We start from the raw sequence: 20,649 nt of genomic DNA, 5'->3' as shown, positions 1-20,649 counted from the left end.
GAGTTATTTATTACTATTATTCCATTTAATAGATGAGAAAACTGTGGGTAAAGAGTTTAAATAACTTACACAAGGTCACAGAGCTAGTAAGTAAAAAAAGGTGGAATTCAAATACAGGCAGTCTGGCTCTTGAGTCCCCACTCATATACTCTACATTGTTTCTTAATATTAAAAATATTCTTTCCATTATGCAATCTTCCTTTCAATTTGTAACTTTTGACATATAGTTCATAATTTAATATCCAATATCTATCCAGTGACAGTTTCTCTTCTAATTTCTCTTACTGTTTCTAAGTTTAGGAAACAGTCATTCTGGAAACTTAATACTAAATGACCCCAGGCAAAAAGATTAACTACTAATGTATCAAATATGTCAGGTGACAAGGTTCTAAAAATTCTTTTTAAAATGGCTAATTAATTACTGTATCAGTTACTGATTAGTCCTCCCCATCTCTATTATGTCTTAACACGACAACTTAGTGTGAAGCTCTGTGCTTGGTGGTTAAGAAACATGCGCTTTGGAACCAAAACTATCAAGTTCAAACCTAGACTCTGTCACTTAAAACAGCCCATGTGTCTTTAGCCAAGTTATTTAACCAGTCTAAGGCTCACTACTTTATCTGTAAAACAGAGATAATAAAACATTAGGTTTTAAACAAATTTATACTGTATAGCACAGGGAACTATATTCAATATCTTGCAGTAAACTATAGTGAAAAAGAATATGAAAAGGAATATATATATGTATACAACACTATGTTGTACACCAGAAATCGACACATTGTAAACTGACTATACTTCTACTTAAAGAAATAGAAAAAATAAATAAATACTGCCATTCTTCCAGTATTTCAGAATTTACAAACATATTAAATTTGCTTGTTTACCTCCTCCAATTTAAACAGTTAAAGAACATTTAACAATGCTAATGATTTACCTCTACTGGTGTTGTTTCAGGGATCTCTCTAAGAATCACAATACAACGCTTATGACTTGGTCTCACTTTCTCGCCCTTCTCATCAACTTGTACCATGGGAGAGGCTAAAATTTTAAAAACAGGTTTCATTCAAAAGGGGAAAGTAGTGATATTAATAATTCCATTGAAAAACTATTCATTTCCATTTCCAACTAAATAAGTTAACAGTGGCTAGTATCTTAAAGAAATTAAGTTATAGAATTAAAGTAACAGTTACAATAAAATATCTTGAGATTGATAAACAATGTTGCCAAATGTTAGTCTCAAAACATATATTCATAGTACTTACTTTGTGATTTGGCAGTGTGTCGGAGTTGAAAGGAAGCCTTCAGAAAGTATACAACATTTATATCTAATAGGGTAATTTCCCTGTATATAACTTTATTTGGAGTAAAATCAATGTACTTGCATTAGCCAAAACACTACTCTGGGGAATGTAATGAGTTCTGGCATGTGAAGAAATTCTTCAAGTCTGAGAAGCACTTAAACCAAGAATTACACACAAATGATTACAATCTTTTCTTGATTTTAACATATTTATACTCTTACTACTATAGAGGCCCAGAAGCTATCTTTTAGATGCTGATTTTGAGGAAATAGTAAATGAAGACAGTACCACAAGCCAAGACTTTATTTCTAGTTCCTTCAAAGAGATAATGTGTCACATCTCCCTAAGCAGGTAAGTAGAGAGAATAAAAGAAGTAGTTAAGGAAGAAGGCTTGTATATAAGTACTAGGTTCAAGCCCTTGGAGGTGGAAGATTTTACTTGTCTCCTGGTCAATTTTTTTGATGTTGACAAGACTGGGTAATTTTAAGAAATTATGCCTGTAGAAATAGATCAGAGATTTCATGCATGTTTTTAGTGCTCCCGAGACTGGAAATCCCTATTCTTGTAAGTCTATTATTGGACTTGCTATATTTAACTTTTAAACATTTTTAACACATTTCATATAAAAGTGAAGATCTGCCTTTATTCAGTCAAGTAGTTAACAAAACCCGTAAGTTACCAAGAAATGTTGACAGAAAATACAAACAGCACTAAAAATTCTTAGAACCTCAATCTAAAAATATAAATTCTTTACCAAATTTTAGAGCAGTGTTTATCAAACTGCAGGCTGCAACTCTTTAGTAGGTTGTGAAATCAATTTTAGAATAAAAGATATGAATTCATTGCAAGCATGTAGTATTAACCTGTGTAGTTAACATTTCAGTTGTGTGTTAGTATGTGGTGTGTGTATTGGGCTGTGATATAAAACATACTTCTTACTTGGGTTCAAAAGTTTGAAACAGATCACTTCAGAGGGTGTCATAATGACACACAGCTTTCTAAAAGCCCAGAAAACTGAGGTTTAATTGCTTATATTTGAGTAAATGGGTATCAAGATAAACAAGGTATAGAATTGATATAGAAGCTCTGTATCTACCAGTCAGTAAAAATAATTAGAACAGAATAGCAAAAAACTATGGAGTTAAAAACAATTCCCTTATGATCAGAAAACAGAAGAATATTTAATTTTTTGACTTTAAAAAATAAGCTAAAAGGTATAATTTACATACATCTCAACACTTCAAGGATTAGGTCAGGATCTGTGGTCAGTTTTTTTATTTCTTCCATGTTGGCAACTGTCCAAATTGGGATGAACTGATCACTGTCCATTTGAGATATCAGGTAAAGATCCTTTGACAAATTTTCTCTGAAAGAAATATACAGAAACAACAGTCCTATAAAACAAACAAGTCTTCAAAAGCACCTAAAGAAAAGAGGTACCTTATTCACTTTTATCACTAAACCTAGGAAAATAAAATTATGCTATCAGAAATAACACAGCAAACTATGAAAATACACAATATACAACAGATATATTCTAACAATATCTGAAAAGTTTCTGAATCCCTAAATACACTGGGCCCAAAAGTTTTGAACAAGGGATTTTATGGCATCATATTGATATGGAAAGAGGTTTAATGTTAAATTTAAAGTATATTACAATATATTACATACACCATCTTATACTTGATCACTGATGTTGGCATATGCATATGTGGAAAACTAGTTTAAACCATGAGTTGGATCATGAAGAAATTTTAATTTCTTAATGTTTGCATTTTTAATACTTATTTGACTTTTATTTAAATTTAAATAATAAAGTTAAAATAATAAATTTATAACATCTTAATTTAAGACAAAAAATTCTTTAAGATACAGTTTTTTTTAAAAGGAAGATATAAACACTCTATCTTACACATAAAATCTTGTTAACAAACTGAAGTAGAATCAAATTCATACCTTGTTATTCACATTAAACCCCTGAAGCAGTCTGGTTATAAATGACTAGAAATCTTTGCTTAAAAGCCACCTTCTCAATGACCACCCTATTTAAAACTGAAACCAGATGTGGGGGGGGGGTAAATTAGGAGTTTGGTATTAACATATACACACTACTATATATAAAAGATAAACAATAAGGACCTACTGTATAGCACAGGGAACTATATTCAATATCTTGTAAAAACCTATAATGGAAAAGAATCTGGAAAATACACACACACACACACACACACACACACACACACACAGCTCACTTTGCTATATACTTGAAACTGACACATTGTAAACAACTATACTTCAATTAAAAAAAACTGAAACCACCCAAGCACTCCTGATGCCGCTTTTCTCTTGCTTACATGGCTGTTTTTCCTCACAGCACTTATTACCTAACACACTTCAAAGTTGCTTATTTATTATGTTTTTGTTTTGTCTCCCCCAGCCAGAACACAGGATCCATGAAGGATCACTGTTGTTCAAAATGTGTTTCAAAGCCCTAGTGCCTGGCAAAGAATAAGATCAAAGGCCTTTACACTCAAATTATAATAAAATAGACTAGTAATCACTTTTTTAAGGTTATACAATTGTCAACAAGTGATGGTTACTTGTCTTTGGGGAAAAAAGAATATAGAGGATACCAGTAAAGGCTAAACTCACCTCAGCACAGAAGGAGGAACACACTAATATCACCCTAATCAATAAGATATTAAGAGTTTGAAAACTGTAAACATAATAAACATAATATTCGTACAACTAAAGGCTGTAGTCTAAATCAATTCTGACTTTCAAGTAGGTCTATTCTTTAAAAACTGTATGACACACTATTAAGTCAAATTAACAGATATCTCTCATCTAGGATTTATGACTAATATCTAATATGTCCCAGTGGCAATTGTGCTGAGCTGCAAACATCAACTGCCCAGATGGTTTGAACTGTATCATAGTTCTGAGTAGGATGTGGGAGATCATGAAAAGCCAAAACTCATACTGCAACAACTAAAAAAACTTGGATAAATTACAAAAATCATGTTTTCAGAGATAAAGGAGAGCTGTGGAAAGTACAAGGACAAAGTGAAATTCCAGAAAGATGATCTTTCTTTCTTGAGGGTATCCGCAGATTCTGGACCAGAGAGAAACTAGCAGAACTTCAGGCAGTTGCACAGGTCTGGTATCATGAGTAGGAGACTAAAGAAGCCCCCCCACAACATACAGCTAATTTTCCTCCATATGACATTAACTGAGTTCTAAGGAGGAAGATGGGAGGCTGAGAGCCAGGCTGAAAAGGCAGAGTAAAATCTTTGTGGTCTCCTGTCCCAGTGGAAGGAGGAATCTTGCATCAATCTTAGGACAGGTCTCTCTGACAAGACATTTGCCAGATTTTGAAGCTGTATAGGGTAAGAAGCTAAAGAGCTCATCTAAAACTGCTGAAGAACAAAACTAAATTTCCCTTGGTGTTTTAGGACTGAGATAACAAAAAAACTGGTAAAATCAAAAGCTTAAGAAGGTCATGACTAAGAAATGGAGATAAATTAGAGGTGGATCAAATCTAATTAAAATGGCTGCTCAGCCCTGACTCAGCTCAATTCTTGACTAGATGGAAGCAATCAATCTGCTTCTGCCCATGGGAAGAAAGCTCAAATCTTGTCTAGAGGGAAAAATTATGGTACATGCAGCTTCTAGCTTCTTTTATATGTAGTGTCCAGCATATAATCAAAATTTGTAAGATATGCAAAAAGCCAAGAAATTATGACGAAGAAACAAGAGAAAAAACTCAGAAATACAAGCAGACACACAAATGATCCAGTTAAGCAGGCAAAGATTTTAAAATAACTGTTACAATTGTTATAGAAAATGAACTGCATCATACGCACAACTGACCAGAGAAGAGCCAGAAGGCGCTTTGCTTTTATAAAACTAGGGCCTATATACTATACTATAAAGACAAAGAATAAAAAGGAGAAGTAAAGGGAGATGTTCAGGATGAAGGATCAACTAAACCTGAGTCAAGAATGTATTATGTGTAAAGAAATAAAGAAGTCTATGATAAAATCCAGGTTTCTGGCTTAAAAATGGTTCACCGGTCTTACCTCTCACCAGATACAGGAAAAACAGACAGCATTACATTTGCATGCATATCGAAACTTCTGCTGATTTTGAAAAGGGCAGTTCTACACAGAGAAGTTTTATGAGGTCTAAGCTGTAAATATAATTTTTATCCGTAAAAAAGATATCTTGAAACATCTGCCTCAAAGAACTCTATTAGAAGACACTAGTAATATAAATTCTATGCCCAACCACATATCTTATTAAAAATAACTCTATGATCAAAGGTTACAAAAGCCAACTAATAAAAATAATTTAAGAGATAACAACCTCTTTGAGAACCCTAAAAATGAATACGATCATAGAAAAAACATCCAAGAGAAAATTCATGGGGGAGGGTATAGCTCAAGTGGTAGAGCACATGCTTAGCATGCATGAGGTCATGGGTTCAATCCCCAGGACCCTCCTCTAAAAATAAATAAATAAACCTAATTAGCCCCCTACCCCCAAACAAAAAGAAAAAGAAAAATTCATTATCTTTCTACTGGGAATAGATTCTTTGCATATGCAACTGGTGACTACATCTTTATATCTAGTTAAGAAATACACTAAAAAATGATACCAAAATATATCCGCTGAAGGAAATTAAGACTATTCTTCTACCTTTTTTCACAGGGATTTTATATCAACTAACCAAAATTTCAGAAAAGGAGAAATGGCAACTAAAAAATGATAGTGTACCGTGAAAAACAGAATTCTAATTGTTTCTTCAGACATTCTTTTAAGTCTTCTGTAGAAATTGCTGAATTGCTTTCTCCTGATAGTAGAAAACAAGAAAGGAAAAGTTAATACCTAATTACCACAGGCAGTAAACTTACATACTATTGTACTCAAAATAAGTCACAAGTATGCACAAATTACAATCACCAGAAAATTGTGTTTTTATTATTTTTAGAATTCAGATAGCACAAAGTCTAATAAATTTCTTTCAACCTATCTATTCTTCTCTTTAGATAGAGTTCATATCAGTTTTGGGTTTTTTTTTATTCTTTTCTTGGTGGGAGGGGGAGGTAATTAGGTTTATTAATTTTTTTTAATGGAGGTACTGGGGATTGAATGCAGGACCCCATGCATGCTAAGCACATACTCCACCACTGAGCTATACCCTCCCCACCTTAAAACTACATATTTTATCAATTAATTAACAAATCATCATTAATACTAAAAACACCTGGCTACCATATTGTAAAACTACCCTAAATAATTAAAAAGTGTGATAACTACTTCTTCCTTTAATAAAAACTCAAAGAACAAAAGTAACAATAATTTAAATTTGAAGACAGGAACTAACTAAACCAAGTAGGTTATATATAGCTCCATATCTATATTATGGGTGGTAAATCCAATGTGAGTCACATTCCTTAAACTTCTATCTTTTAATACTCTTTTCATTCCTTGATTTTAGAGCACTATATATTCCTAGGAATAATGAAGGCACTCAAATGTCCAAAAGATCAGATCAACTCTCTAATAGCCCTCTATGCTTTCTGTTATTTAGACTCAGAACATGAGACTTTTTTTTCAGCACTCCAGTCTGGAAAACCATCAGTCTCTCATTAGAATCTTACACAAAACATTACAGGCTCAAAGCATATAATATGTCCTCTTCTTAAAAAGCATTAATGATTAAGTAGGCTAATTCCCTTTAAATACACAGACAATAGGATGTATGCAAAGATAAATTCTGTGCATGATTTTACCACTACTTTGTCTTACTACAAGATTCAAAGTGATACTAGATATTAATTTAATCTTATTAAAAATGAATATAAGCAGCATTCTATTTCTATGTAGTATGTGCAACCCCTCTAATACAAAAATTATTCACTCAAATGTTGGTTAAATGAGGAATAAGTTAATTTAACCTTTCAATGTCATTATAGCAAACCTATTAAAATACCAACTGGTTTAAGAGAGGTGACAACTTCTCTTAAACCAACTCTATGTTCAAAGTAGCCAGTGGTTAGATATATTATGACAAGTAGGAAGTAAACCTAACCACTTTAAATTATTATACGGAAACATCTCCCTATTCCACTTCAGAAATCAACTTACAAGCTGACAGACCTAAGAAATCTAGTTCAGATATTTATATTAAATAAGGAAACTGAAGACAAAGGTTTATTTACTTTGACTAAAGTTAGAGAACTAAGCAGCAATAGAAGAGCCTACTTACACTTACTTTCCAAAAAAGCCCTTTTGAAATTAGAAAAATAAAGTTAGATAATCAGGGTCTATGGCCTATTTTTAGTTTCTTTTAAATTTCATCCATTTTAAATCCAAGCAACTTCTAATCCATGCTAATTAAATGAAAAAAAAAAATCTCACAAGTTGAACTGTAGTAGAACTATGTTTTTAATACAACCCTTTTCTCAAAATTAATCCTTGCAATTTTACACTTACAAATGCATTTCACAGTGACAAAAGTGATGGAAAAATTGATAGAACTTGCACTGATCTCAATTAACAGACCAAAAAACTTGAACTCTTTGAAAAATTGTAATTTAGGTATCTTTTATCTAAGGGGAAGGGGAGGAGGGGAAAAGACTAGCATACTGCATTCTCATTTTACTAATAAAACCATAAAGTTTACCAGAAACGTCATATATTTGGTAATTTAGATCTTCTGGTCCTAAAATCATTCCATTGGTTGATTCTTCAATGCCTGCAGTATTTCTTGTGGTTTCACAAGATGAATACATTACTTCATATTCCTTACACATATCATCCGAAAGCTCTCTGTTACCTGTGTTAAAAAATATATATATCGAAAATAAACAGGAATTCTTTAAATCTTATCTTTTGGAACTCTGTGCACCTGTCTTCTATAATAAGATTTCAGAGAATTCTACGAGTTGGGAAAATGTCCACATGGTTTTAGAAAGAGTTCTCTTCCAAGGGAGATAAGATTGACCATTATGGATAAACTAAAATGATTAACGATAGCTAATTTATTTTATTTTTAAAAATTTATTTTCCTTTTTGAGGGGGAAGGATATAATTAAGTTTATTTATTTATTTTTAGAGAAGGTGCTAGGGATTGAACCCAGGACCTCCTACACGCTAGGCATGTGCTCTACACCACTTATGCTATACCCTCCCCCCTTACAAGAGCTTAAATTTAGATAATACTATCTATGTATCAGACAGCTTTGTGTACTTTATTCACTTAATTATTAGATAAGCCTATACCAAAATTCATTACTATTAATGTTTTACAGATGAAGGAAACAAGCACACAGAGGTTAAGTCATATGTCTAAGATCAGTGAGTAAACAGCATTGCCAATGATGGTATAGATCAAAACTAATTTAAAAAAAAATCGTTATTATAAATGGGTTAAATGCTGAACCCAAAGATACAACTACTGTTTGAAATTAGTGGCAACTCATTAATATTGGATAAGTAAGAATGGTATACAAACTTCATGTTAAATTTTAGAAATACATTTAATCAATAATCAAAGGAAGTACCCCCGAAGTTCTATAAACTGGTTTGGCCATATGTTTAACCAAAATGTGATTTGTTCTGATGAAATATTTAGGACTTACCCTCAGGATGAGACCCTGATGTAGCTGCTGTTTCATGCCAAGAGCTTTCAGTTTCATGAGTTACTGGAGTGGCATCAGTATTTCCTGGAGGTATTTCTTGCCAAACTTTGGCATTAGGATTTAAACCAGTTCCTTTAGATGTTACCTGCTAAATAATTAAAAGATCCAGTTGTAATACTTAAAATTCAACGCATTAAAATTACAAATCTAGATAAAAGACTTTCCCACTACTTAAATGTGAAGAAAATCCTGAATGATACTATGTAAGTTAATAATATTAAATAAGCACTATTTTAAAGTTTTTGGCTCAAATTGAAAATATAAATCTTTTAAGCAGATGAGCTTAAAATATCTATATATAAAATTCATCTACCTATACAATAAAAAAGTATCTCTATAAAATACTATTAATTTAGAAATACTGCTTTACCTCAACCTACTCACTATTCACAAATACAAAATTTATTAAAAGTATTCACATCTTTGACATCAGCTTGTGTTTGTATATCTAGAGCAAATTTTTGAGTTATCTAAAGCAGTTTTCCAGAGTATATAGTTTTTATTGCCATCTAAGCTGTGACAAAGACCTTTGAGCCTGAATGATTCTATAATTGGAAAAATTTCCCCCAAGTCAAAAACAGCATTCTGCCTTATCTTAGAATATACTCTCCCATTTGTCCTGAAAGTGTGCGTTCTTAATGTCTAAAACATAACTATTTAACACAGTACCATGTGAAGTGCCCTTCTATATACATCATCTAATCACAGACACACGTAAAGGTGAAAAGCAGAAATGGATCATGGGTTGGGGAGGAAAATATTTATTCAAAAGTTGAAGGAGAGGAAGAAAGCAAGATGCACAGATTTCTCTCACCACATTCAAGTAAACAGGGCTTGATCCTTCTCAAGTACATTAATGTCCCTCCAAAAATTTTACTCCCTTTCCAGAAAGTTACTTTTAATTGTCTTAGCCATTAGCTGAAGGCCCCTCCCCTGGATGGCAGGCATCAGAAGACAGATTCAAAGAGCAAGGAAGCTTATGATCTGTAGGTACTGGGAATTCGACTTTCATAAAAAATAACTGGCACACACTGAACCATTTATTAGGAGGTTGTCATGAATTCTGTGTACCTGCAGGGAGTTCTTACAACTGACCCTGGCTCACAGGGTTTTAAAAAACAAACAAACAAATAAACAAACAAAACCCCAGCCTTTAACACCAAGACTCAAATATAACCAACCAAAGCAGGACTGTGGGTAGGGAGAACTGCAGAGGCCCCAGAGAGCTGCTGAGAAGGCTCAGCTTCTGAGAGGCCTCACTGTACTTCCTGCAATTACATCCCATGAAATTCCCATGTACCCTTTTAATCTAACAAACTGATTTTTCACTTGAGTTTCTTTGAGTGAGTTTCCATACTGTACAATTAACATGACTAACATAACTTGTATGTAAGAACCAAGGAAACATCATTTAATTACACTCTGCAGTTTGCCATATATCTTTGGACTGCTTCCTTTTATGAGCTGAAACCCAATTTAGAAAAAAGGAGAAAGCTCAGACACAATGTCCTCTTCCATATCAAGGTTCATTCATATCTTAGAAACAAGGGCGGAGCCCTGAAATGGTGGTGTTAGTGGATAGTATTTTATCACTGACACTGTTTAGAACTGCCAGGTATAGGATAATACAAACACCTGGCTTTTAGTCAGTTTTATTACTGTTTTTAAATTCTCTATAGACAATACACCGCCCCCCACCTCTTCACCAGGGCAGTAACCTCTCATCACTTTGCCTTCAGAGCTGATGGGACTGACAGAATGTAATCTGGGGATTGAGGTATAGCTTAATTTCTGACTGATGGCAGAAAATAACCGTGAAGAGTCCAGCCTTCCTGCCATGAGAACAGCATTTCATTTGATATTAAGCACTTCAATACAAGAGAATCTATGTATTTACATACTTACCCTCCCTCCCTTTCCTCAATTCTAGAGAATACTGGTTATGTCCCTACTCCCTCCACCCCCAAAAATGGCAAATAATAAAATTACAGCTCTCAGAAAGAAAAATCAAACTTCTGAATCTTGACAAATACAATGAAAGGGTAAAAAATCCATTTAATAAATAAGAGCTGTACATGAAAAAGATACAGCAAAGAAGCCATATACCTACCGGAAATATCCTTAACTTAAAGTTGCTATGCAGAGTTAGCATGTGGCTTTAGTAAAATAAAATAAGTAATAATTATTATCTAAACATATAATGGTTGAGGTTCTAGAATCACACTTGAATTCAAAACCCAGCTCTAACATTAACAATTGTGTGACTGTGAGGAAACTTCTTAACTCACCTGAGTCTCAATTTTCTCAACTATAAACAAAGGTAAGAATTTCTTATTTTAAGAACTAAGTAATAACACTTAAAAAGTAATTAACACTCAGTATAAATACTCCATATTCTTTTTTATAAAATATGTTGGTTTTGAATAGAAGGTAACTTGGCTGTCTCACTCTCAAAAGCATACTACACAAACACTAATGCATTATATCAAAATAATCGCAAGTTGAAAGTTAAATGTAAACTATTTTCATAGAAAATTAGCTCTGAAGAAACAAATACAAGCCACAAAGATAGCTGGATGACTACAGAATATAAAACTGCAACAAAAAACTAAAAATAAAGACTGGGAAAATGAAATTCTAAAAAAAAAAAAATCCACATATACACACAAACAGGAAAATGAAGTACCATTTTACACTTATTAGATTAGCAAAGAACTTAAAAATAATTCCTATATTGGCATAAAATTTGCAAACTTATTCTTTACTGGAGACTATAAAGTGTTACGACTCATTCCCACATACTAGTATTATTTTTAAGAGCCAAGAAATGAAAATAACCCAAAGTCAAACAGCCAGAAAAAAAGGAAATCATGACACACTCACTAGATAAAGTGAGTTACACAGAGACTCAAATTTAAAAAGGTACATTACTACATGTATTAAATCTAAAGTAGTACTAATATTATCAAAGAAAAATTGTTATTTATTAAAATATCACACATAAAATATTGTAAGATGCACCCCAATTTTCAGAGAAGTTACAGTGTGCAACAATGTGCATCTTAGTGTTGATGAAATATGAAAAAATATCAAAATGGAAAATGCTTTCACACGATGGAGTGAGAAAACCCATAACCACTACAATAACCAAAGCAAACATGTTATGCAATTCTTTGGGCTAGGCACTGTACTGAATACTTTGTATCTATAACCTCTCCTAATTCTTAAAATAATCCATAATTACTAGTATTTCCTTTTTACAAGTTATCCTAGTATATAAGAAATAACCTATTCAATGAAAGACACACGTAACTGTAGACCAGCCACATACAGAATACCCTAGAGTCTTAAAACTAGATTGTATATAAAACTGATGAGATCTGGATAAGTTCTGTGGGCTGTACCAATATCAATATGCTTGTCTTTACACCATACTATAATTATGCAAGGTGTTACTACTGAAGAAATCTGGGCAGAAAAGTACATGGTACTGGCTATTGTAAGTCTTACATATCTATAAGAATTTAGGATCAGCTTGTTAGTTTCTATCCAAAACATCAGCTGTTATGGTAGGGACTGCATGGAATCTGTACATCAGTGTGGGAGTATTGCCATTTTAAAACATTGAGTCTTCTAATCCATGAATATGAAACGTCCCTCAGCAGTTTCTCTGAGCACTGTTTTACAGTTTTCAGAGTGCAAGTATTTCACTTCTTTTGTTAAATGTATTCCTATTCTATTCTTTTTTAGCCTATTGTGAATGGAATTGTTCAATGAATTTCATTTTCAGATTGTTTGTTGCTAATATATTTTGGGTTTTATCCTGCCACCTTGCTAAACTTGTTTACTATAGTAGGCTTTTTTTTAAAGTGGATTCCTTGGGATTTTTTTTACATACAGGATCATGTCATCTGCAAATAAAGACACTTCTACTTCCTCCATTCAAAAAAAAAATGGGGGGGATACATGGTATCATCCTCTTAGGGGGCAATTCCTTGTGAATCTATAATTATTGAAAAATAAAGATTTAAAATAGAGGAAAAATATTGTAGAAGACATGGAAAACGTTCACATTTTGAATACATCTGGAAAAGTAATAGAGCAAATTGCTATCGTATTACAGAAATAACAATTCTGTGAAATAATTCACAAGCATAAAAAAAGTGGAAAAACTAAAAATGAGTGTTATTACTGGTTGTCTCAAAGCAGTACAATTATTATTTTCATTTTTGTGCTTCTCTGTATTTTCCTACAATTAACATCTGTTACTTCTACAATCAGAAAATGTATGATAAAATATTTAAGATCCAAATTAAAGGACATCAATTGGGAAAATCATTCTTGGCAAGTGACATAAAAAGACTACTGTCTTCAGAGAAGAAAGCTTATAAAGCCTACCAAATGATAAAAAAGGAATATATGTGTGTATATGTATGACTGAAACATTATGCTGTACACCAGAAATTGACACAACATTGTAAACTGACTATACTTAAGAAAGAAAGAAAGAAAGAAAGAAAGAAAGAAAGAAAGAAAGAAAGAAAGAAAGAAAGAAAGAAAGAAAAGCAGATACAAGTAAAAAGACAATTTGTAGCAGAGTATCCGCAAAGTTAATAAACATGCAAAAACGTTCAATTACACTAGTCACTGAAAAAATGTAAACTAAATTATTTCACTTTAACCTGTATAGTTAATTTTCACAAATAAGAATGCCTGCTGCTGACAAGGATGCAGTAAACTGAGCAATACTAAAAACTGTCATAACCCTTTCGTAAAGCGACCGATATCAATATCAATATAAAAAACTTTAAAGACATTCACTATTTGGCCTACTACAGTGAATTTTATCCTAAGAGCTTCACACACAAGAATGCCCTTTATAGAATTACCTAACATAAAAAAAATTGGAAACTGAAAATGCTCATCAAAAAAAGTTGATGTGTTTTTCTATAATGAACAGTCTTTAAAATGACACAATAATGAATCTGACAAGTCAGTTTAACTAGAACAAAGGCTTATTTTTTCATTTAAATTTTGGATAACCATGTCTTTTGACTAAGGTGTAATATAGAACTCCATAAAAATCCTCTCTCCCACAGAACTAGAAGGAAGCCCTTGAGGCTACACAGTTATATAAAACATCTATCAAAGGATGTAAATTGTCCAAGTGCTTGCTGAAACTATCTGCCAACATACACAAATGTAATATGTAAGCACCAGATACTCTCAAATCACACAAAAATATTCAAATTGTCAGTCTGAAAAACTGACAGATCAGTCAACACCTCTATTTCTAACAATATATGCCATCATTAAATAAGCCAAAAATAGTCCTCAACATTGGCCCATTTTATGACAGTTCCTATCTGGGTAGAGAGATAAATGAAAGGAAAAAAGAGAAACATCAATTTCTTGGCAACAGGATACTCTCATAAGAGAGCAGTTTTAAGGTAACAGAACCAAGAGTTTGCAAAAAGTCACCATGAATATGGTGAAATCATCTCTTTGGTCATATATAACCATTTGGTTTACTTACCTATTTACTATCAGAACCAGAAATCCCATGCCACTTAACCCTACAAATGCTGAAAAACAGAAATAAAGTATATAAATTGATTAAACTTACTTGCCTCATGGCATGGCAACCATCCAGGTTTAATTTTTATATCTCCAATATTAAGAGGACCACCAAACTACTTAAGTACTTAAGCAAACAAACTAGGCACAAAACAAACACTTGTCATTTCACTGAGCATAAAAAAACTTCAGGATCCTACCAATAGATACTTAGGAGTATTATATGGAAAGTAAAAATGAAAATTAAACTGGGAATTTTTTACCCTTTCTGACAAAGAAGGTTAACTAACATTCATGAAACACTTAATTCATCTTCATAACAACTACAGTTAAATTGTATCATTCACATTTTGCAGATAAGGAAAAAAGTTACCTAGAGGTAAAGTAATCTGCCCAAGGTTGTATAGTTAATAAAGAAAAGAGCCAGGATTTGAAGCTAGGCAGTCTGGAGAGTCTGCCACTACACTATAGTGACTCTTAGCCACTATACTATAGTTATCTTACAGAAAATTTTAAGACAATTGGTTACATACTATTTAAGGAATATTATAAATCTCCTCACCAAGCCAAATAGTCCCTGGCCCCAGTTCTCCCTAGAATAGCTAATAATCCAGAAGAAATGAATATAGTAAATAGTCACCAGATAAGACCTAGAGTCCCCAGGGCAAAAGTCAATTCAGCTCTGTAATGATTTCGATCCTAGGGCCAGGGTACAGCAAATTTTCAGTTAAAAAAATATTCATGGTAGCTTATGCAATAAAATTTACCCCCTATTACAAAGAATTTATCCTAATCTGAGTTATTTTGTCTGCAACCTCCACAATGGCAATGACCCCTGCCTATGGTTTATTGTTCTCTAGGATCTTGAACAGTGACTAGCACACAGGAGACCAACAGTAAAATTTATATGCTGTATGAGAATTTCTTAAACTTTACCGTGTATAAGAATCATCTAGGGATGTTGATAAAATGGAGATTCTGATTCAGCAGTTCAGGATAGGACCAGAGAGTTTGTATCCTAACAAGCCACTGGGTTTACTGGGGCTCACACTTGAATAGTAAGGTAACTGGACCACCCTAAGTTATTTGGCCCAAGTTGTCAAGAATCAGGATTCATTTACTTCATACCTGGAAGAAAATCTTTAGTTTATTCATCAATAAAGCTATTACTATAACTGAATCGCTTTGCTGTACACCTGAAACTAACATTGTCAATCAAGGTGTTACTACTACACTTCAATAAAAAATAAAATAAAAAAAAGCTATTACTGTTGGTCATCTGGTATCAGAGGGAAAGACAAGACATATCCTCAAATTCTCACTACCTCAGTCAGAGGCAGCTGACAAGTACTTAAAAACAAAACAAAACAAAACAAAAATCTGAGGCGTCTATAGATTAGTGCCTTAACTTTTGGGGACTCATGGGTTGCTCTGAATACATAATCAAAATTAGACTTCTCCCTAGAAAGCTCTACATATGAAATTTATGAACCTTATTGCTAAATATTAAGAACCCTGTTAATATATGTCTAGCACTTAAGTAATTTAAATAGTCCTCAAACTACTAAGTCATTTTACTTCAAATTGGTCATCTGATAAAGCCAATAGCTAACTATAAAAAAGAACTAAAAAAACTCTCAAACAGCAATACTAAATATCAAAATAATCCCTTTCAACTATAAGTTAGTGTAGCTACTATGGAAAACAGTATGAAGATTTCTTAAAAAACTAAAAATAGAGATGCCATATGATCCAGCAATCCCACTCCTGGGTATATGTCCAGAAAAAACTCTAATTGGAAAAGATACATGCACCCCAATGTTCATAGCAGCACTATTTACAACAGCCAAGCCATGGAAGCAAACTAAATGTCTATTGACAGATGTCTGGATAAAGAAGATGTGATATATACAATGGAATACTACTCAGCCATAAAAAAGAATGAAATAATGCCATTTGCAGCAACATAGATGGACCTAGAGATTATCATACTAAGTGACATTAAGTCAGAAAGAGAAAGACAAGTATATGAAATCACTTATGTGGAATCTAAAATATGATACAAATGAACTTATCTATAAAACAGCAACAGACTCACAGACATAGAAAACAAACTTATGGTTCCCAAAGGGGAAAGTGGCAAGGGGATAGAGATAAATTAGGATCTGGGATTAACAGATACACACTACTATATATAAAATAGATAAACAACAAGGTCCTATTGTATAGCACAGGGAACTATATTCAATATCTTTTAATAACCTATAATGAAAAAGTATGAAAAAATACATGTACAGCTCAATCACTATGCTGTACACCAGAAACTAACACAACATTGTAGATCAACTATACTTCAGTAAGACATAAAAAAATTAAAAATAAAACAAAGGAAATAGCAGGCATAGATTAAGATGAGACATAAATAAACCATACAAGACAGAATATAAAAAAAATTTTTTCAAAAAAGGGTTTCTTTTAATTCCTACTGTGTATAGTCAAGTCAGCAAACCATTTGTTACTTACAAATGAAAACGACCAGAAAACTGAAATGAGACTTATCTTTCATAAGTATATAAGAAAGCAGCAGCTCTCATATTTATTATGTACCAGATACTGTGTTTTACACTGCCAATTCTCTTAACAATCCTTTAAAATAGACAATAACAATATTATCACATATATTGCATTATCCTCAATTTACAAATGAGGAAACTGAGAAAGAGAGGTCAAACAACTCGCCCAAAGTTATACAATGAGAAAATGGCCTAACCTGAGTAAGCAGCCTGGACCTGGAGTCCATGTTTTTAACTACTCTTTTATGCAAACTTTTATATAAATGTTTCTTATCATTATTACTAACACTGCTCTATTTTTTTCCTTCCTCCAACTCAGAAGTATAGAATAGCCTTATTTCCTTTAGCTAGTAAACTGCAAGTTTTTGTTAATCCTATAAGTGTATATTTCCCATAGCTAATTCAACAACAAATATTTTAGTAGCAACTTAATAATTCTCTTGCTTTGTTAATGATATAGAAAAAAACTATCAAAAGCACACAGTGAATCTCTGACCTCTTCTGAAAAATTATCAGACAAACCAGGACATTTTTGAGAATAAAATAGGGTGAGACATCTGTTCCAGAAAACAGATGTACACTTTGTCCAGAACAAAATGGGAGGTGTGGTCACCCTACCTGCTTTGTAGTTTGCAGTCTCCACTGGTATGAAATACTGGCCAACTATGTACTACACAAACCCTGGATTACTCCTGACTTTTCTGCCCTGATACAGAAAATGCTCTTCTCTTCCCTCAGTAATATATAAACCAAGCAAACTTAATTCCTCATCCTTGGAATCTGACTTTATGTCTACAGTTCATATCACATTCCCATTAATATTCATGTGAAGTCTCCTCTGACCTCTGGCTTCCTTAGAGCCAGTCATGTAACACAGAGATTTTTCTGAACCAAAGATCGGTTCAAATGGTCTGACAAGGCAACAAACTAGAGAAGAAACATGAGTATGTGATATTCAAGTTTCTTTTTCTTACATTTACTTAAACTTATGTGTTAGAAAAAATATTTTTTGAAAAAAGCAAATATAAAGTGCCTATTTGCATTCTATCATTTGCATTTCTTTAAATCCCACATATACATGAGCCTGTATTTTAACAGACAGCAATCTTCATTCTTGTTTTAAAAGTTTTCACTTGCTCAATTAATAGAATACTCAAACTACAGAAAATTTAAAATAAGGTTAACTAATCTGTTTGGCTTACCGAGAATCAGAGCAAATTAGTAACAAGGCTAAGATTAGAAATCAAAGTTATATATCCTTTAAATCAGTCCTATCTCACAATTGTTTCTGCAATTAGCAGTGCTATTATCATGTAGTTTTAATAAACTTCCCAAATATTTAATATGTAAAAGCACAAATTTCAGTCATTTTGGAAGGCAATTACTTATATACTGGACAACTTATATCACAGTACACTTTCTGTGATGATCAAATGATAGTGTCTGTCAAGCCCTTAACTAGACTGTATTACAAACAAGGCTTACTACATAAATACCATGAACACAACCTCAACTGTCAGATGAAAGAAATATATATATATTTTAAAAAGTGTAAAAAGGTACAGTTCATCAGTGGTAGAGCACATGCTTAGCATGCACGAGGTCATGGGTTCAATCCCCAGTATCTCCACTGGGGGAAAAAAAATATATATATATATACACACACATATAAAACTGTCAGAATTATTCTCAAATTACAAATAGGAATTTGAAGCTCAAAAAAAGTTGTCACTTGCCTCAGGTCACACTGCCAACAAAAATTTATGTTTTCAAAAAGACTGGGAAACTCTCAAGAATTAAACTTCAAAGAAAACAAAATTTAAGCAAAACACAGAATATAGGAACAATAAGTTAAAATGCTATAAGCACTATCAGAGTTAAAGAGTCATTTTCTATTTTCACTTAAAGATATTCGAAGAGGAGGTTAAAAATCTTTTTTTAAGCCTTCACAGTGATAGCTGGCTTAGTTTCTCAACTTCCTCTACTTTCCACTCCTCTGCAATAAATACACTGACCTCAGAAACAGTACGGTCAAAATTTAAGTTCCTATGTAGAAGACCAAAATTACAGGTTTGAAATGTTCATGTCTAGTACTAAGAATCAGTTCCATTAGCTGATAAGTAATATGGAGCTAGGAGATAGCCTGAACAAACCCTAAATGATACAAAATAGTTGAAAACTAGTATTTCTAGTTATTGGTTTTTCACATTCTAGTTATATAATTTGAAGCACCATGAGAAACTTTTATTTCTTTATGTTCACTTCTGAGCATTTTATTCCACTTTTCACACCTCAAAAATAATTTCTACTTCATTTGCAGTCCACTGTATCCGAAAATATTTTTATTTGACAATGTTTTCATTCATTTTTAAATTCTGCATCCAGCTTCAATAAATATTCTAAAATCTAATAGTTCAAAAACCACTCAGCAATTCACTTATTTACAATTCTCCTTGACAATCATTCACAATTCATTCAGGTACTTTCTTCTTCTAAATCATTTTTGAAAAATCATTTTCAGTCAGTGACTATCTAATAAATAATCATGTATTTATACAAAATTAAGCTAATGGGAAAAACTGATTACTGCACTTGGGGTAAAAGGTACAACACTACCCACAATTACTACAACATAAAATTAATGAAAAATTATCTTGTCAAATATTCTACTTATTTCAGACTCTAAGGCTAAACTAAAATTTTAAATGTTATCACCTAAGAAAGCAGAAAACTTTCGGGTGAGGGAAAGCCCAGTGGTAGAGTGCATGCCTAGCATGCATGAGGTCCTGGGTTCAATCCCCAGTACCTCCATTAAAAATAAATAAATAAATAAACCTAATTATCTCCACCCATTAAAAAAAAAAAAGAGTGAAAAAGCAGAAAACTTTAGAAGTCAGATAAATTATTTTAAAAACTATGCAGCATTATGATGTACACCAGAAATTGACATCATAAACTGACTATACTTCAATAGAAAAAAAATTATGTAAGATCTGGAGGAAAGGGGAATGGGGATTTACTGTTTAATGTGTACAGAGTTTCAGTTTGTTTTGTTTTGTGTTATTTTTTAATGGAGGTACTGGGGATCGAATCCAGGGCCTCGAGCATGTGCTATACCACTGAACTATTTACTCCCACCCCTGAAGTTTCAGTTTTGCAAGATGAAGAGTTCTAGAGATGGATGGCGGTGATGGTTGCACAACAGTGTAAATGTACTTAATACCACTGAACTGTACATTTAAAAATAGTTAAGATGATACATTTTATGTTATGTGTATTTTGCCATAATTAAAAATAACTTTTAAAAATTATGAGTTATTAAACATCCTAGGGTGCATAAAAGTCACTGCTATCTAAACAAGTGATTATAAATATTCATTTTTAGGGAAAAACTCAAATAGAGACAGAAATCCAATTAAAAAATTGCCAAACAACTAGAGCAGACATAACTGGCTGAAAATACTGGAAGGGGGAAATGATCTG

The 20,649-nt window shown here is 32.6% G+C and overlaps 1 protein-coding gene across 5 annotated transcripts in view; it reads right to left on the bottom strand.

Moving 5' to 3' along the window:
* LARP4 (La ribonucleoprotein 4) overlaps positions 1-20,649 on the bottom strand; it is a 57,525-nt gene that overhangs the window by 33,409 nt on the left and 3,467 nt on the right. For 3 of the 5 annotated variants that reach the window (XM_031462587.2, XM_031462589.2, XM_064490971.1), the window contains exons 2-6: positions 8,957-9,104; positions 7,999-8,151; positions 6,087-6,162; positions 2,534-2,670; positions 938-1,041 (exon numbers count right to left, since the gene is read on the bottom strand). In XM_031462587.2, the coding sequence (XP_031318447.2) occupies positions 938-1,041; positions 2,534-2,670; positions 6,087-6,162; positions 7,999-8,151; positions 8,957-9,104 (618 nt within the window). Of the gene's footprint in view, positions 1-937; positions 1,042-2,533; positions 2,671-6,086; positions 6,163-7,998; positions 8,152-8,956; positions 9,105-14,552; positions 14,602-20,649 lie in introns of all 5 variants that reach the window. The other 2 variants (XM_031462590.2, XM_031462588.2) reach the window with 2 other exon arrangements.

This window comes from Camelus dromedarius, chromosome 11 (genome assembly GCF_036321535.1).
Source record: "Camelus dromedarius isolate mCamDro1 chromosome 11, mCamDro1.pat, whole genome shotgun sequence".
Lineage (NCBI taxonomy): Eukaryota > Metazoa > Chordata > Mammalia > Artiodactyla > Camelidae > Camelus > Camelus dromedarius.
This window is presented reverse-complemented; position numbering and strand designations above follow the sequence as displayed.